This window comes from Ambystoma mexicanum, chromosome 7q (assembly GCF_040938575.1).
Source record: "Ambystoma mexicanum isolate Mex_15411 chromosome 7q, UKY_AmexF1_1, whole genome shotgun sequence".
Classification (NCBI taxonomy): Eukaryota; Metazoa; Chordata; class Amphibia; order Caudata; family Ambystomatidae; genus Ambystoma; species Ambystoma mexicanum.
Window position 1 is genome coordinate 971,213,112 of NC_090941.1, and position 19,328 is coordinate 971,232,439.

The 19,328-nt window shown below is 46.2% G+C and overlaps 1 protein-coding gene across 1 annotated transcript in view; it reads right to left on the reverse strand.

The window, feature by feature from the left end:
- The window catches only part of UVRAG (UV radiation resistance associated), a 727,264-nt gene that overhangs the window by 457,451 nt on the left and 250,485 nt on the right, over positions 1–19,328 (reverse strand). Inside the window, exons 4-6 of the mRNA XM_069640056.1 lie at positions 10,939–11,100; positions 9,231–9,305; positions 8,819–8,904 (exon numbers count right to left, since the gene is read on the reverse strand). Of these exons, the coding sequence (XP_069496157.1) occupies positions 8,819–8,904; positions 9,231–9,305; positions 10,939–11,100 (323 nt within the window). The remainder of the gene's footprint in view (positions 1–8,818; positions 8,905–9,230; positions 9,306–10,938; positions 11,101–19,328) is intronic.

Here is a 19,328-nt window from a genome sequence, read left to right on the forward strand (position 1 = left end):
CAGTATAAACCACCAAGAGCCACAGAGGGGAAGGAGGGAGGGGTCACATGTGAATCCATGCCAGAACCATGCTGGAGAACAATAGTTACAGTTAAGTAACTTAAACCTTCTCCAGCATGGGGTCTGGTATGGAGTCACATGCTCAGGAATAACTATTACACAGCAGTACATATACACAACCACAGGGGGTGGCAAGGATCAACAGAAGCAATAACATCTCTGGAACAGACTCATCTCAAGCAACAAGTTGCGTAGCAACGCTTGGCCGACTCTGGACTCCTCCCTGGAATCCCTGTCGACGCAGTAGAACCTCGTGAAGGTGGACATCCACGTAGTTGCCCTGCAGATATCGAGCAGGGGCACATCAGCGGGAAATGCTGTCGTCGCTGTGCTACCAAGAAGTACAGGGTGCCCGATTCGGCTCCCAGGATACTAGGTTTCAGCACTTGCCAGTCGGTGGTTTCGGCCACAGCTAGTTAACACTCAGCGTACCAGTCATCGGCAGCCATGGTACCGCCGGTCCAGGAGGGGAAGAAGCTGGATGCAATGGGCAAGAGTATAATTTATATGGCAGCTTCTACCCTCAAGGCAGCAAACGCCCTAGTCTTTTTGTCCTTTTATGACCGGGAACTCTGGTACAAGCTGTGCCCTAATCCTGGACTTCCTGCCCAAAGACTAGAAGGTGGAGGCACTGGAACTCTTTCAGGGAGGAGAAGTGGCCTCAGATAACATCATCACTGTGGCGGTAGATATCACAGACATTGGGTTTTCGTCAGATGGGCAACAGAGTGTCTACTCGCTGTCAAGGTTGGTTGAAGGCTACAAACCTCCACACCTAGACGTTCAATCTAAGTGCTGGATATGCTGTCTGACAGGGAAAACCTCTTCGGAAAGGTGGTTGACGAGTCTTTGCAGGCAATAAAGACTGACACGGAGAAGGCACGTTCCCTCAGAACTTTGCAACAGCGATAATCCTGGTTCTTTCGCTCCTCCAGAGGAAAGCCAGGAAGATCTTCAAAGGGTTACAGTATCCCTTACAGGCAGCCTTCACGCTCTTCCACTAAAGAAGCATACAGGGTGTGCTCTCAAGGCAGCGGAAGTCAGTGGCAGCGCTGTCCACAAGGCGGAACATTCCCCCCTCCTCCAAGCAGGCCTGAAACGGCCGTGGTCCCGGGCCTCCACTTACGCACCCCAGTGGGAGGCCAGCTGCAAAGTTTGTCAGTGTGATGCTGGAAATGCATTGGAGGAACAGGGCATTCATGCCCTTGTCCGGTACTGCCTTGTCTGTGTTCTGTGTTTTCTGCACAGAAATCCATGTGGTCCTGATAGTGCAGCTATTCCTTTTTTTGGTTGTGGTGAACAGAGACCCTTGGGATACCGTTATGGCACACATTGATGGGTGTACAGCCCTGTACTCCTAGTGCTTGTTTTTGGGCACCCATGTGTGGCCCACAGAGCTGGTTATTGGCTGGTGGCAGCTCCATGCTGAATTTGACAGGTGCTCAGAGTATCCTCCATTTTGCCATAGGAATCAGTGAATTCCTGATAAGAGACAAGATGGCCCCTGTGGCCTCTTGCTTTCGATTACCTTGTTTTCCCAAAGTCATGGGAAGCCCGGACTCTGTCCCTTCCACTGACTGGCTGTTGGGTGGAAGAACCATATATGGTATTGTGGGGGGGAAGTGCAGGCAAGACTGGCTGGTGCCTTCCCTGCGACTATGTTGTGGGTACCCTTGGGGTGTGACCAATATGCATTCCATGTTATGGGTATCTGGTATCTGCATTTGTGACACAAAGAATGAGACAGCCTGCCTGAAACTGACATGAATGCAGTGTGGTGTGCTGAAAGGGTGGGTGCTTGCCCCAATCCACATCCTTTGTTATGGGTGTCTGGGTGGAAGTGAATGGCCTGAATGCACTGTGAGCCTGATTGGCTGCCTGCCTGCATGAATGCCCTTCTGACTGATTGGCTGACTGAGCTTGGCTCAGCAGTGTGAATAAGGGACAGATGTGTATATCTGGGGACTTCTCACTTACCAAATTGGTCAGAAGCTGAAGTGGAAACTTGAAGCTGCTTATCCTTGAAGCCCAGCTGGAAGAAGAGGAATTGCTGCTGCTTTCCTTCGATGAAATCCGAAAGTTGTTGAGTCTGTCCAGGACTGATCCGAGAGAGGACCTGGCTAGGAGACGTCTCCCCGAGCTACGAGGGAACATCGTGCAGAAGTAGATCTTCATCTAGGCACCCTGGAAGCCAGTCCTGAAAGACTTTCGAATGGAGACAGGGTCCGCCGAGAAGTCTTGAAGTAAAGCACCAAGACATTGAGGCAGTTGAAGTCCATTGCCGTCAACCGGGGTTCCGAGGATTTCCGAAACTGCTGGAAGCCAGTCGAGTTGTGATGCCCAGAAGCAGGGACAGCTTGACACTGTGCTGCTCAGAGACTGGAGCTGCTACGCTCCACCCTTTGCCTAAGAACATTTTGAACAACTGGCACATTTGCAATCGCAGTCGTTCGCTTTGTCCCGCCAAAGAAAGTCAAGGTCTTCAACGACCGAGGAGAATCCACCAGTGGGTTTCCACCCAAATTCCACAAAGACACCGACAAGTGAAGATCGAAATCCATCCAAGGTCGAGTCCCCATCAGTGACACAGATACTCCGACGCCCCGCTGCCAGGCCTACGTTCTTCATCAATTCCCCTTTGGAGCACCAAACTCTTTGCATCGAGGTGCACCGCAGGCCTCATCTTCCCAGAACGATCGTAGACGAGCACCGCAATGATTGAAGCTGCAGTCTCGATGCCAGTGTTCACATTTCTTTGAGGAATCTCGACGCCCTATGGCTCCTGCTTTAAAGGGAGTCCACCCTCGAGGTATCCGTCGATGAACTGTCGAAGAAACTCTGCTAACTCAGTTACATTGGGGTAGGGGAACATTTTTAACCAGAAACAAGACTATTTAAACGTAAATGGTCTGGGCTTGTTAATACCTTTTATTACAGGTTGCCCAGGTAGGGGGGATCCTCACGCAGAGGTGTCTTAGTAGCAAGAGAACCATTCTGCCATTGTTTAACCTAACCGGTCTTCCTTCCTATGCTGATACACATTACTGTTTGATTTGTATGCCATTAGAACTGTCAGCAGTTAGTTCATTTTAAAGGAGTCAGTGTGGTACCACATAGACATTATATATATTTGGCATATTAGATTTGCCAAAGTTCAAAGTGTGTTATTAATTGATGTATACAGCTTGAACCTTATTTATTTTTATAAAGAACTGTTAGCACATAACAGTGTATGGACATTCCTTTGTGGGGGGCTTGGGGACTACACTTTACTTAAGAACCACCCTGCATCACCTTCTTAGAGCTTGAGCCTTAGTTGCTCGTCCATTCTACCATATACAGAAACTTGGCTGGAGTGCTCTGCGCTTCTACTCTACCATACAGAGGGCAGGAGTGCAGATACCCCCGTCCATTCTTTACAGTCAGCATGTGAGAAAAGAATCACCACAGACAGATGGGTGCTGGACGCTCTCGCAAAGCGGTGCACCTTGGAGTCCCAACGCAGGTGTCCTCGTATCCCTCCAATTCATCGGGAGGAACTACAAAGTCCACAGCTTCTGCAGGAGGTGCGGACCATGTTACGGAAAGGGGCAATAGAGCCCGTCCCCAGTGGCTCCGGTGCATATTCCAGATACTTTCTAGTTCAAAAGAAGACAGGGGGTTGAAGGCTGATTTTGAATCTACGTCGTCTCAACAAGTACCAGATGGTCACATTGCAGCACATGCTCAGCCAGCTGAAGGACCTGGAGGATGCCTACTTCCAAATCCCCAGTCACAAAAAGTGCCGACAGTTCTTGCAATTCGTATTTCATGGTCTGCACTACCAGTTCAAGGCTCTGCCTTTCGGCCTGAAGTCGACCCGAGGGTCTTTACAAAGTGCCTGACTCCAGTGGTGGCTCATCTTAGTCTACAAGGCATCCATGAATACCCTGACATGGACGACTGGCTGGTGTGTTCCCTCTGGCAAGTGAGCACACTGCCAAAACCGTATGTCTGCTGACGGAGCTCGGGTTCTCCGTAAACAATGCAATGTCTTGCTTGAAGCCATGTGAGGACACTATTCCTATGTGTGCGACTCCACACGTGACATGCTTGGCGGCTCCCTCAGAGGAGAGGGTGAAAGCCATTCAAGGCAAGGCGCAGCGCTTGTCGTCGGCCCAGGCAGCGACGGTGCAGTCCATTAAGTCACTTTTGGGGATGTTGTCCACCTGCATCAACCTTGTTCATCTCTGCAGACTACACCTCTCCTGGATGCGAGGTGGATGCAAGTGTCGGTGAGCTTTATGTACAAGATCACCCTCAATGAATAGTTCGATCGGGCGATACGGTGGTGGGTGTTTGGCAGCATCTCGCCGAGGGAGCTCAGTTTCAGGTTCCTCCTTACCAGGAGACTGTCACCACAGATGCCTTTCTAGAGGGATGGGGAGCCCACACCGGACAGTTGCACGGCAGAGGCCTCTGGCAACCAGAAGAAAGGGACCTTCACATCAACGTCCTGGAATTATGTGCCGTATTCTGGGCCTCAAGTCTTTTCTGTCGTCACCGAAGGACAAGGTGGCGAGGATCTTCACACACCACACCACAATCATGTTCTACATCCGGAACCAGGGGGGATGACCCGGTCATTGGCACTCTCCAAATAGGCCTAGGATTTGTGGCGGTGGGCAATTCAAGACATGTTCCTCGTTCCGTTTCACCTGGCGGGAGTCAAAAACACCATTGCGGACTCACTCACCAGGGAACTGCGTTTTGCCACGAGTAGGAGCTTCGCCAGGATCAGGTGGATCTGCTGTTCGACAATTGGGGACGGCCCCAGATTTCTCCCTTTGCGACAGCAGAGAACACCAAGTGCCAGAGGTTTGGCCAGCCGGTTCCCGCAGCCCAAGAGCATGGGGCGGGGGGCGTGTTCTCATTGCCGTGGGTGGGACTGTTCCTGTACGTGTTTCCTTCGTTTCGGCTCCTACTACTTCCGATCAACATACTCAGACAGTGCCACTGCAGGATGATACTCGTTCCGGATTGGCTGGCAGCATTGTTAAAAATAACTGCTCCTTTGCTTGTCATGATGCTCGTCACCATCCGCATCAGCCGGTGGGTCATCGGCTGGTTCAAATAATACCAAAGGAAACATGTTTAATAATGTCAGGAAATAAAACTAAGCTTGGTAACGGGTTAGGTGAGGAACCTTCAAGCATGAATAAGAGCAAGGATGATGTAGAGGTAATTTATAAAGCACCCTCACAAGACTTTGAAAACTACGAAATCTTTTGGGACGAGTGCTCACCCGATGGGACAAAGATTAGTATTTGGAAAATACTTAAGAGGGAACGAAGAAGAGGATATGAATAGGGTAATGCTAGCGTGGGTGAGCATGGAAAACAGTGAAGAAATTAGCAGGAAGGAGATGTCGATCGAAAGATCTATCAAAGGGGGGCATGTATTAAGGTGCCAATTCAGCAGCAGATAAGGGGCGCACCTACCACCTTCAAAGGTAAGCAAGGAGACGGGGTACCTTCTGGATGGGGAGGGACACGGTACACAAACTGCAGTCACACCATGAAAACCGGCCGCCCAGGGAAATGCAGGGGAAGGGATGCATTGTGCATACCATAGGCCTAAGGGACCAAGGATTAGCGCAAGATAGGGAAATCATATCCCAGGTAAGCGCATTCAGCAGGGATGCCCCCAGGATGGGCCCTGCATGGGAAAACCCTGCTATGAACACTGGATCAATACCCCACCGGCCAGGGAGGAGGGAGACAGAGCTCAAGCTGCGCTTCACAGTCAAGACTGAAGCAGCTATGTCAACACTGGGTCATGTAATAGGGCGGGAGCCAATCCTGCGAGCACTCCAGGGGAAATGAACTTGAGCCAGAGACCCGTTCAAATGGCCACAAATGCCTATCTGCAATTGACTATGGGAAGGGGAAACTGCATAGATTGGTATTACTGAGAGGACCAATCAAATGGTAAGTTGCAATGTCTTTGGGAAGTGGCCAGCCTTAGGAGTATCCAAAACAAGGTCTGCGAAGGCCGATATCTAGCAGGTATTGTGTGAATGTCTCCCTTCCCACCAGAAGCAGGCTGTCTTGTGTTCCTTCCGCAATGGTGCTGATTAATTGCAGTATAATAAAGTTCTGGCAGTCAGCACAAATGTTATTCTACTAATTGCAAACTATTCCTGGGCGAGGTGAGAATCGATGTGGCGCCACATGGAGAGGTGATGAGTTGGTATACGGGCGATCTGTCGGCTCCAATCACGTTCTACTAACATACGCTAGCTCTAAGTATAGGACGTAGCTTAGCCAATTAGTTACTTGGAAACGGTAGAAAGTATGAAGATTCAAGCAGTAACTGTTGAATGCCTTGACCATTGTATTCGTAGTATAAAACCAACGTTCACTGTATGCGCAGATGTCCGCTCTCATCAATCAGTTCCACTCCACTGTTCGGTTTGATATGTGCTCACCCAGAGTTTTATAGTTTTATAGGGTGGAATCGGAGGACCCGTGATTACATTTTGATCAACGGTAGAACGAAATATATTGCAACTGAGGTACCATGTGAGACAACACATAGGAATTATTGGAAGTCAGGATCCCCAAGAGGCACTAGCTGCTCACTGGAATAAAGAACATCAAGATGGTCATAAAGAAGACTTGACAATTCTGGGACTGGTACATATCAAGACCGACCCAAGAGGTGAAGAACAGGAACATAAACTCAGGCGAGAAGAAACACAAGACATTTGTAAATTCAGAAGTACTCTAATCAGACCCCATAGAGACTATGAACTTTGTTTTCTTATAATTATACAAGAAGATTGCATATGTGATGAACTTTCTGTGGAGAAAGATGAACAGTAATAATTGTATTGTTGACTATTTCCAGCATGCTCTAGGATCCTTTTCAGAGAAATATCTATATTATCCTTGTGTAGAGCAAATAAAACCATGCACGTATGCAATAAGATTTAGGAACAGAAGGTTTTGCCAACCTGACTATTTGATTCATCATGGGCATTGCTCGATCATATGTTTAGGTAGAACACTCATTGTTTGCATCAGCAGATACTTAATATAGGATATTATACTGGAAGGATGAGAATATACATTTTGTTTATCATGCCAGATTGAGCTGATGAGACCCCTTTGAGGGTAATAATCATTACTTTTAGAGCAAAGTACGTAGTTAATGAAACCACCAACATGTGTATACAAAATGATGGACACAGACTGTACGAGCTGGACTATTCTAGATATTATTTGGACAATAAAATGTAATACATAGGATTGTAAGTTTGAATTACAAGTTCATTTTTTAATTTTACAATCTATTGTTTTGACAGGGCATACCCCAGTCTGGTTACATCAGCAGAATGCACCTTTACCCTTTCTTTCATACATCTCTACATAATTACATTACATTACATGATTGAAGTAAATTACAGTGACTGCACAGACTTAAGTTTCTGTTGGCAACAACTTCGCCTCGATTGATGTCACACATTTACTTCATCGAGTTTAGTTTAAATACACAAAATTGCAGCTGCAAAGAATGCGCTACAACATTACTTTTGCAGAATAATTTCCAGGATATAGAACATACACAATTTTAAGGTAAGCAATTAGACCTGGACTTAACGTTTAGGGTTGCTAGTACGTTACTGCTTACCTTAGATATACTTTTTGTGAGTAACATATAATTGAGAGAAAACGTTTAAGCCAGCATAGTTGAGGAATTATTAGAGCATATCGATTAGATTTCTTTCTTCAGGAATTTCAACATCTTATCTGATATGAACACAAGAGTCCGACTATATCCATTAGGAAGAAAATATCAATGGGTGAGTCACTTTGGCTTGGACTGTATTTGGAATTTACCAGCCCTCAAAGAATTATTAAGAGTCTGCACATGAAACTGAATTTATATTTTCATTTACAGATTTTATAATACTGTGAGCAGAAACTTTTCCAAGAATACACTATATCATGATAATCCTTATAATTATTTAAAAGTACACATTAGACTTTTCTATTCGCTCTCTCCCTTCCTGTTTTTCCTGGACCGTCATGTATAATTGGCGACAACTCATGATTTTTATATGTTTTATGTTGAATTATTTTGAATTTGTATAATGGAACATTTACCTTGATGTACCGCCATGGATGTATGACTGGTATGTTTTTGCTTTATACATATAATTGCTTTGTGGTTAACACTATTGCCTTGAAAAAGAACAGTTGAAACACGTGTCGGCAAGCTGCATTGATTAATTTATGGAGGTCATAACCAATATATGGATGTGTTTTAACTGTTCTATGACAATAGTACAGTATATACACTTTACGAAGAGCAGTTTATGATTATACAAGCACAATGTAAAATCACTGTGAAATTAATAAAACTGTATAGTAGGTGCATGAGCACACAACCAGTCATTTACTAGTTCACTTTTGTGGTATTTGCGGTGTACCATGATGTGCACAGTGAAGCAGTACTATTTTCTTGCCAAAGTTGCCAAGGAGCTTCTCTCCTTTTGGAGTACTTCATGGTCTTACTAATATGCATGAAATGGGCCTGGTACATGTTCTTACTTATATTGCCCTCCCCAGCCCACATGTTACACATCCTACGCCCTAATCACCATGACCTATTGTAAAGCGACCTGCAAAGAGATTGCTCTGCTCACAGCGATCCTCTCTGTGATTGAATCACTCTCCTTTTTTCAATACACAGAAAAATGCGGAGTTCTCACCTAAGCAAATCTTTGACATCATAGGACTTTTTAACAGAGTTCTGGTCCACCTGAAGAATGTTGTTCCTCTGAATGGTGCTGGGTCCCTTAGGGCGGAAAAAGGTAAAGTCATTTGCTGTATAGGTTTTCTGAAATCCTGTGCCTTTTGAAACTGTACTGAACCGATCTTATTTTTTCACTACTTTTTTACATTTAAATTAAAGGGAAGATAAAAGATTAGCAGTGAAAGAAATACCTAGTACAGCCAACATGAACATACAGGTGGAACCAACGAGAGATTATGGCTGCATCTCATGAGTAGAAAAGCCAAATGGCTAAATTTAGAAAGACTGTCACTACTCCAAAATATAATGTACATATTAACCCCCCCGCCCAAAAAAAAGAAATCTCGTTGTAGAACTACATGTTTTACCTTCACATCAAACAAAGCTCCATAGTAGCCATCATTTAGTCCAAATATAATCTCATTTGGGTTTCGAGCACGAATCTACAAGAGAAAAAGACATGAAATTTATGATCTAGAAAAAGCAGGGCTCATTTTTTTCTGCTTGCAAGAAAGGCAATGCACAATAGGAGTTAACTGGTTAGGTCACTGGTTAGACTTAACTAAAACTCTTTAAAAGCAAAGTTTAATATGTGCATATATAAACAACCTGCAAGAAATATATGCTCCTTCGAGGAATATATTTTAAAAAAAATCCCAATGCCAAGTGCTTCTTCTGCACAAGTGCTCCTAGTTAACGGTTGATTCTAAATTCTACCTTGCTCCTACACGCAACCTGGCTATCTACAAATACAAATCTAATCAGATTACAGAATCTTTTCACAGGGGCTAGTGCCATTTCGCATCTCACTATTCTTTCAAAGCATTTTTTACACCAAATCCAAATGTGCCTTAGGGAAAAGACGTAATGGTATTCACACTAGAGCAAACTTTGCCCTGGTACAAAAATACATTACTAGCATATTTTTGGAAATAAGGCACTTAGCGCCATTGTACTAATACTGTACAAAATTGCACTTGCACCAATGCACATTTTCTGTAACATCGTCCCATGAAGGAACAAAGTCTAGCATTTACACTGGGCAAGCTGGATCCACAAATAAACTATCCAATTCGATAAACCACACAATTATATGGCAGAAGCCCACTTCTCTGCCTAACAAAAATAAAACACCATCACTGGCTTTCTCATCGGTCCAAAATCAAAATAACTGACCTGGGCAGGTGCAATCTGCTTTGGGCCAGGGAAAAACCTTGGGACCCAAACTATGTGGAATGATCACATTACTTGTTGCACGCCCAGGTAACTAAGGAAAAGCAGTCTACAACCACAATAACTGACCCACGTAGCTGCAATCCGTGATGGGCCCGGGGAGGGGGACAGGGCGACATGGGCCACAAACTGTGTCTGATGTTCACCTTACCTGTCCCACGTTCAGGTTACTCGGAAAAATGTCCGACAGAGGTGCTGCTTCTCCTCATTCTGTGAGGTCTCCACAGAAGGAGGAGCCAACCAGCCACTGCTTCTCCTCATTCCCACCTAAAGTGCAAATGTCCCACATTGAAGGGGTTGGGATGCACACGCTGTAGAGTGGGGGGGGGGTAATGAGGGGCACTGGAGACAAAGGGGCATCATATTCTGATTTTTACATTACAATTAAAAAAAAAAATGGGAGGCTACAATTTGTAAAAATCTAAGACGTTACATTCTTCCTTCACTCCTGTACATTGGTGTATACACACATGATGTGACTGGGCTTTTAAGCCACCACCACTGACATTTACAAGGTCTCTTTGCGCTCACGCATAGTGGCTGCATTTTGATATAATCACGGTTTCACTTGTAGGGAGACGACTCGCCCACACTCCAATTCCTACTTTCCTATGAAGATACATACAGCTCAGGTTTGTTTGTGTAGTACAGATGCATTGTTCAGGGAGGAGTGGTACAACCAATCGAAATCATAACAAGAAGCACATCCAGAGGATCAGCTTATATACTTTTGCACTTGTGGTGCAATTCTATATTCAGCAGAATTAGAGCTTTAAGGAGGCTAGTGAGACAACCCTAGATTTATTTTTACATGCATCTCATTTTACTTTATTATAAGTTTACCTGCTGGCCCAAATATTTCAATCCATCTAGATTCACTTCCCACTCAATCAGGAGTCGAAACACTTCATTCTTTCCTCCCCAGATCCTCACCACGAAACTGGATACCGATGTATCTAGTCGGTCAGGCATAATCCCAAAATCGAGACTTCTCCATGTTGGATTCTGTTTATTTACAGAACAAATTAACAGAAATAATGGTCATTTATGACATACATAAAATGAATCTTGGAGCATATGCCTAAAAATACAAAAAAGGTAGCAAGATAAATGGACAAGTAACAACTACTAGAAAAACGGTCACCTTGAGGGTGGTGCATTTGTTTTATTGACTGAAAATTGGGTTCTTCAAAACTGATTATGGTGTTTTCTGAGCTTTCCCCATTTACAGAGATGACATTACCTGTCCAAACTCAAACTCAGAAAGGTTATCTACTGTGGATTTGTGGGGAAGGAATTATATATACACTACATTGGTTTGAAGACAAGTGTATGGTAGAGAAGACAATGTGAAACAGCATGCATAGCAAGGGGTTTCCCAGGACAGGCCAATGCCCCATATTTAGGTTGTCTCTAACTTTGAAACACATATTGTATTGTGAAATAAAACGGGAATTAACACACACAAGTGAGATGCTATACTATTACATAACACTTGAATGCGTCAACAAATTGTTCTCCAAGACACCCATTGTAAACGAAATGTGCACTTTTGCGCAATATGCACCAGAAACAAAGAAAGGTCTTAATTTGATTTACTTATTCATTGTTCGCTTGTTAGACGCTTATACAGCAAGTAAATTATGTTTCCAAGCGCCCACAGGGAAACAGGGAGGGGACATGGGAATGAGACACATTGAATAGATCGCGATATTAAATACAGTGGAGGGAGGAAAAAAGGAAAAACCTACTACGCCTTGTGAGTATTACAAACTTGCAAGTGCGGAAGGGAGGAAGGAGGCAGTGGGGGTAAGTGCTGGGGTGCCCATGCTGGTGGGTGAGCAACATATGAAGTGCAAAGTATGGTAAGTGCGAGCCTCCAGGACGGGGGTGTGCTGAGGTTAGACAGAAACTGGGGCGATTCGGATGAATAAAGGCCATGGACACCAATCAAAGCAACTGTGAAATTAGCAGAAGAGAGAAGGGGGAGGAGGAGGTAAAGAGGAAAGGCTTGAGGTGCTTCCAGAATTTAAGAAAATTCTGCTCAAGACACAGAGGGAGGGGGGTGCTGTTCCATAGAAGGGCCAGCTGAGGAAAGCGATCAACCTCCTGCCCTCTGTTTAGCAAAATGCTTTACACACAAAGAGTTGGTGCCAGAGGAATGCAGAGGTCTAGAGGGAGAATATTTAGTAAGAGAGTTGCATATAGAGAGGAGTATATAGGTTATCTGGGGCTGGTGACCACACTATCATCCACAAGGCTATCTACTACCCACAAAAGAAAAAAACAGTTTCAGTTTCGTTTCTAAACAGTCTTTCTCCTATAAACCAATCGCTGAGCTCTGGGTCATACTGCCCCTAGCCAATGACTGCCCTCTACCTAAGCCCTTCCTCTAGCAGCCATCTTCAGATTTGGTAGCAGGTAACGTGGCAGTAGGACCAAGAGAAGAGCCGAAGAGGGGTAGGCGGGAGGGTTTGCATGTGAATCCATGCCAGACCCATGCTGGAGAACAACAGCTACAGGTAAGTAACTTGTTCCTTCTCCAGCATGGGGTCTGGCATGGGTTCACATGCTCATGAATAAAGAATACATAGCAGTGCACACATGCACAACCAGGGGAGGTGGCAAGGCTCAACAGAAGCAATCTTACCTCCTCACCAGGCTCACCTTCAAGAGAACAGGTTGCGCCGCACTGCTTTGCCGACTCTGTACTCCTCCCTGGAATCCCTGTCGATGCAGTAGAACTTTGTGAAGTTGTGCGTCAACCTCAACGTAGCAGCCCTGCAAATGTCCAGCAGGGGCACACCGGACTGGAACGCCATAGTAGCAGCGATCGCTCTGGTAGAATGGACTCTTGTATGGCCAGGCAGCGGTCGGTTTGCCAACCGGTGACAGTGAGTGATACACCCGGAGAGCCACCTGGAAATGGAAGCCTTGGACAGTGCCTTGACATGGATCACAGGACCAATGTTCATAAAAACCTGAGATGTTTTCTGGAAACGGTTTGTGGGGGCCACATAAAACTTCAGCACTCTAGCCACATCCAGCGAGTGCAAAGTCCTTTCAGCCGTCAACGAAGGCGTCGGGGGGGGGGGGGAAACACAGGTATCACCAAGGGCTTGTTAAGATGAAAGTCCTACGGCACCTTGGGCATGAAGGAAGGGTGCGTCTGCCACACCACCCTTGTCTCGTGGAAAGTCAAGTAAGGTGGTTTACAGGATAAGGCCTGGATCTCACCCACTCGTCGTGCAGAGGTGATGGCCACAAGGAAGGCTGCCTTCCACGACAGAAACCTGAGCGGAGCTGAATGCATAGGCTTCAACGGAGCTCCCATGAGCCTAGTCAGCACCACATGAGTTCCCACGCCGGGGTCAGAGCCTTCACCGGTGTGAACAATCGAACAGTCCCTTGATGAATTCCGTAACTAGACAGTGCAACCACAATGAAGACCATCCCGAAGATCTGGTGTAGAGGGAGATAGACGCCAGATGAACCTTGATGGAGGCGTAAGCCAGCCCACGATTTAGTCAAAGACAACAAATAAGGAAGTACATGAGGGGCCGTGACCTTCAGAGGGTTGATCTGCTGCGAACGACATTGCTTCCATTTGTGTCCGTAGCATTTTAAATTGGATGATGCCCTGGCCTTGGCAAGTACCTCCTAGCAGTCTGCTGGAAGATCATAGCCCCTGAACTCTAATGCTGCAGGAGCCAGGCCTTCAGGTTCAGAGTGTGGGATGTTTCAACCCATTTTTGCTCTGCCATGCGGCATCACTGTGTTCTGATGGTGCCAGAAACATCAAAATGGCCGCAAAACCCTTGTGCGCGCCAAAACCAATGAAAATCGCGCTCTGCAAAGCACAAAAAGATGGCTGCCCAATCTACCACGCATGTTTTCAGTGGTGGAACAGAGATCTCACTCCTGAAATAGGTCACTGGGCTCCACAACAAGTGAAAATGGAGTACAGAGGAAAAAAAGCAGTGCTCTGCTAAAGGAAATCTAAAAATCTCGCTTTGAACCTTTTTCTTTGTTGCTGAAACTGCAGAATGCCGCACAAAACATCCTTAAACATCCAAAATTCTTGCTGGGTGCTACAATTCACTTAGTGCAAGAAATCATTGTGAACTCAAAATGTCTGGAAAAGCTGAAAGTATCAAAGAAACACCCACAGCAAAAGTTGCCTGCCTGTGGAATCTGTCAAAATCTGGGCGCAGTACCCTCGGCCGCCTGAATGACAGCTGTCAGAAGCCGGCATGATAAACTTTAAAACATATATATAAACTGAAATCTAATATTTGAAATCTAAGTGGCCTGTTACTGAGAGTAATCTATGTTGTAATTGTTTGAGCCAATGGTTTAGAATCTGGAATAAGTGTTCTAGCTGCTAGTTTGAAATCATAAGTTTGTTTTAAACAAGGAAAAAGCAACAGAAATAACATTTAAATTTAAGGCTGGCTAAAAGCCACCAAAACTGGAATAAGAGCTTTCCTCTCAGAGACAAAGCCTCTCTTTCCAGCTTCCCTCCTGCAGAAAATCACACCTATGTGAATGATTATAGGGTGGGAGGAGAATTTGGTCTGCCAGGGAAGAAGACAATGGACATCCTCCAGCTAAAGGAAATGCGAAGTGTGAAGAGCCATAAAGATGCCTCTGCCGAGAAGAAACAGGGAGGAGATGCTCCTGGGTCCCAGGGAAAGGACAAAGGGGTGGAGCTAAACAACCATTTGTTGCTTAACAAGGACAAAACACAGTTTAAAAAGACTGATAACTTCCTATGTAAAATTGTGCGAAATATATAAAATAACAGCATTGTTAATGTAATTTTTGGATGCACAGGTGAAAAGGCGCCAGAACTCTGACATGTTCTGGGATGAAACGGCGGAAAAAGTGATATTACACAAAATGTATTTCTGATAGAAATATGAAACTTTATACACGTATGCTCATGTTCAAAGTGCACATTTGTAGAAATTTGCTCCTAAATTGGACATTGTGTTCCGGATGAAAAGGGTAAAATTCTGCCAAAAGCAGACAAGATCCTACAGCGACGGGGCTTGGAGGAGTATCTGCTACACAAAATATGTAATCTGTATATATGATTGTTATAGAGGTTGCACATGTGGAAATATGTATTATACCAAAAATAGATTTTGTGTTCAAGAGGCTAGGGGTGAACTCTAGGCCTCATAAACCCACACCACAAAGGTGACATCCTGTTTTTCTCCTCCTATCAAGGAAGAGGGGAGACCTTGACCAATCCCTGTCAAAGGGGCGAGCTTAGGCTAAACCAGCACACACACCCCTTTATCATAAGCATAAATAGAGACAGCTCAGCACTCAAAAGACAGATTTACCCACTACCCGAATGTTGGCGGAGAACCCTGTTGCAGAGCTATCCATTTTACTTGCTCCAGACTCCAGAAACTTGGCAAAGCAGAAAGGCCCATTGCATAGCTGAACCATTTTCAGCTAGGCCTTAAATTTCCAGAACCAGAACCAACCCTAGAAACCTAAGGGGAACCAAAAGACAGCCGGGCTGTGCTGTACTGCTTGCCTGCTGAAAATAATTATCATCAGAACCAAAAGATCCAATCCAGTCCTGTGTATGGCTGTGACCAGAACCATTGCAGATCCGATCCAGTCCAGTGCTGTGCTGTGAACAGACCCAATCCAATCCAAGGTGCCCAGCAGTCTGTCCTGACCAGAATCCCTGACCAGAATCCTGATGGTTCTGTGTAAAAACATATCTAGTGAGTATCTATAGATAGAACTGTATCACTAGCATATGTACTGTCCATAGCCAATCCCTATCTTAAACCCATCCTCTTTGTTTTCAGAACATGATATTGTTAGGAGTGTTTTTGAATTGTCAGAACTTTTCTTGCGCTGAGTTTCTCTCATTTGTATTCTAAAATCATAAATCATTAGTGTTGTGAGTAACTAAAGTGAATCCCCGAAAGAAATTGGGTATCCACCACGTAAAGGGTTCCCCGGCCAGGAACTGTGGAGAGTCATGTGTGGCATTCTCTTTTTCTGTAGTCATAATCTAGTGTAAGAAATCCCATTTGCAATTGGATTTCAGAGACGCTTCTATCTCCTCTACCAGGATCTAGCAGCCATAACACTAGCAAAAAGAAAGCCTTACGGCCCATCACAATCTGTCTCAGGGAGAAGAAAACCCCTTACCACTGGGCGTTCCCCACGGCCCTAGCGTTGTCGTGGGATGGAAAACCCTGTCAGATCCACACCCTGCAGGAGGGAGAGAGGCTTCTAAACCCGGACCCAGAAGACATGAAAGCCCAAGATACACCAGCGCGAACGCCTCGAACAAGGGAGGCCGACCCTACCTTGACCAAGGCCTTAAAGACTCGGATTGTTGAATTGTTTGGGGGGAGGGGGACTCAGAACCGGGGAGCAGGAACCAAAAACCCAGCAATACACAGGGGAACTAACACACCGAAGGGATCGCAACAAGAACAGCCCTATGAACACAGAAGCAACATCACCACAAAAGATGGAGACCACTAAGGAACTAACCATGATAACATGGAACATACAGGGGCTGAACTCCCCTAGAAAACGGAAATCAGTGGAACAGAGATTGAACCACCTAGAAGCTGACATTGCGTGTCTCCAGGAAACACACCTATTGCAAACAGACGAAAAGAGCAAATTTCCGCCAATACTCCACGAAGTTCTTTGCCTCCTCGGGCCATAAAAAAAGGGGAGAAGCCATCCTCCTCAGCCGAGCAGTGCAGCTCACCCAAATCTCAATTAAACGCGACCCAGCAGGGAGATGCATACTGTTCAAGGGTCTTCTGATAGATCTTCCGATCACAATAGCAGCAATATACGCCCCAAACTCCTGGCAGGAAAGCTTTCTCTGCAGTCTTCTCCCCACGATCACCTCCTTCACAGAAGGGCGCCTTCTAATCGGAGGAGACTTCAATCTCACCCCAGACCCCAATACAGACAAGACACTTCCGCCCTCTAGGGAGGACTTCGGCCGGGCACTGGGGATGGCAGAATTTCTGAGGACCACGGGTACCGTCAACACCTGGAGACTGGCTCACCAGGGAGAGCAAGACTATACATTCTATTCCCACGTCCACAGAGGCTATTCAAGGATAGACCTTCTGCTAGCAATATCCGATCACGCCCCAGTCATAGCCAAGCTGCAAGTGGAGGGCCTCCACCACCCCTTGAAGAACCTGGAAACTCCAAGATTACATCCTAGCAGACATTGCATCAAGCTCCGAGCTACAGGCCTCCCCTCGCTATACAACTCTTCTGGAATCAGGCTCCATCACCCCCTCCATGGAGGAGTCACTAACAGTGCTTCTACCAAAACCAGGAAGAAACACAGAGCTCTGCTCCTCATGCAGACCTATCACATTACTGAATAACGACGCAAAAATCTTCTCGAAAATTCTGGCAGGCAGACTGGCAAAACACCTCCCAGGGCTGATCCATCTAGACCAGACAGGATTCATCCCAGGGCGAGGCACCTTTGATAACACCAGGCGCACCCTAAATATCATCGAATCGGCAGGGAGGACGGGCGAGCAAATGGCAGTCCTGTCACTAGACGCAAATAAAGTATTCGACATGTTAGACTGGGGATACATAGGAGACCCTAAAGCTTTTGGGCATCGGCCCAAAGTTCCAGACATGGACCCCGGCCAACTACCAACACCCATCTACAGCACTAAGGGTAAACGGCAACAAATCTCTTAGAATTCATATCACCAGAGGCACAAGGCAGGGCTGCCCGCTATCCCTGCTCATCTTTGCACTGTCCATGGAACCATTCGCCAACTGAGTACGCAAAAATCTCTCAATAAGCGGGCTATCGGTCAGAGGAGAGGTATACAAAATAGCACTATACGCAGACGATGTTCTGTTATCCCTGACCAGGCCGAGGTCATCCCTGGAAGCGCTTTGAAACGAACTGGCCAACTTCGGAGCGGCATCAGGATTTTCAATTAATCTCGAAAAATCCACGGCCCTGGGATTCAACATACCGGGAGGCACGATAAAAACTCTAGCTACCGATCACCCCATCCAATGGACCAACTCATACTTCACCTACCTGGGGTTAAAGATGCCACAGAGAATAGAAGAAGCGTATAAGTTGAATTTCCCCCCGCTATTCAAGGAGCTCCAGGCGGACTTAATAAGATGGCAAAAACAAGAAGTGTCATGGCTGGGAAGAATAACAGCAGTAAAAATGAATCTGGTACCGAGATTGCTCTATCATTGCCAGGCCCTCCCAATCTCCATACCAAGGAAGGACCTGCTGAAGCTCCAAACAAATATCATGAAATTCATCTGGGAGAGCAAGAAGCCGCGAATAGCAAGAAGGGTGGTGACAAGGAGCAAGGGAGCGGGTTGTCTGGGAGCCCCGGAAATAGAGAGGTACTGCTGTCATGAGCGCTACTCCCGAGGAGCCAAGACTGGCCCAGCGTCCCCGGAAGCAGGCTCATCATCCACACCCCCGGTTCCAGCAGACCCCTACAGGGGCCCTTTGGACCATGTCCTGGCGCCTCTGGCGCCAGGCTCATAAGGAACCACAGTCCCGGCGCCATGGGCGCCGGGCTCATATTCTTAAAGTGTGCAGTAGTGATTGGGTGGACTTACCTGTGGCAGACCATGCTGCATACTCACCTAGAACAATCCAAGCTGGGTGAAGTCCTCTGTTACAGGAACTCTCCTCTGTTACAGGAACTCTTTTCTTACCTGGATGAGGCTGGAGGAAGACTACGCACCAAAGCACTTCTCCACTATTTAAACCACGCCCGATAGAATTCACGTGCTTCGCGTTATTCTGCAACAGCAGCAGGACGCTCACCGAGTCGGCTCCTGCATTCCAGGTCCAGACACACCCTCAGCTTCTCGAGCAGCAACCTGTGGATGAAGAAAAGGCACAGGAACATCTACTCACCAGAATTCAGCCACAAGAGTCCAGTCTCCGACAACCTGCAAATAAAGACATAAGGTTAGAAAACGGGCAACACGCTCGCAGCTGCGCTCGCTTACCTTATCCATCCGTGATCACAGCGGAGTTCACCGCGGCCTTCGCTTCGGCAGCATCCCAGCACCTGGAAGACAAAAGACATTGTTAGTGGTGTCCGAGCCGAAGGGTTCGCAACTCAGTTATACTTACGCGCTTCTTCACGCGCATCAGCGGCAGCATCGCCCTCAGCATTTCGGCATCTAAAGGAAAGGAAAAG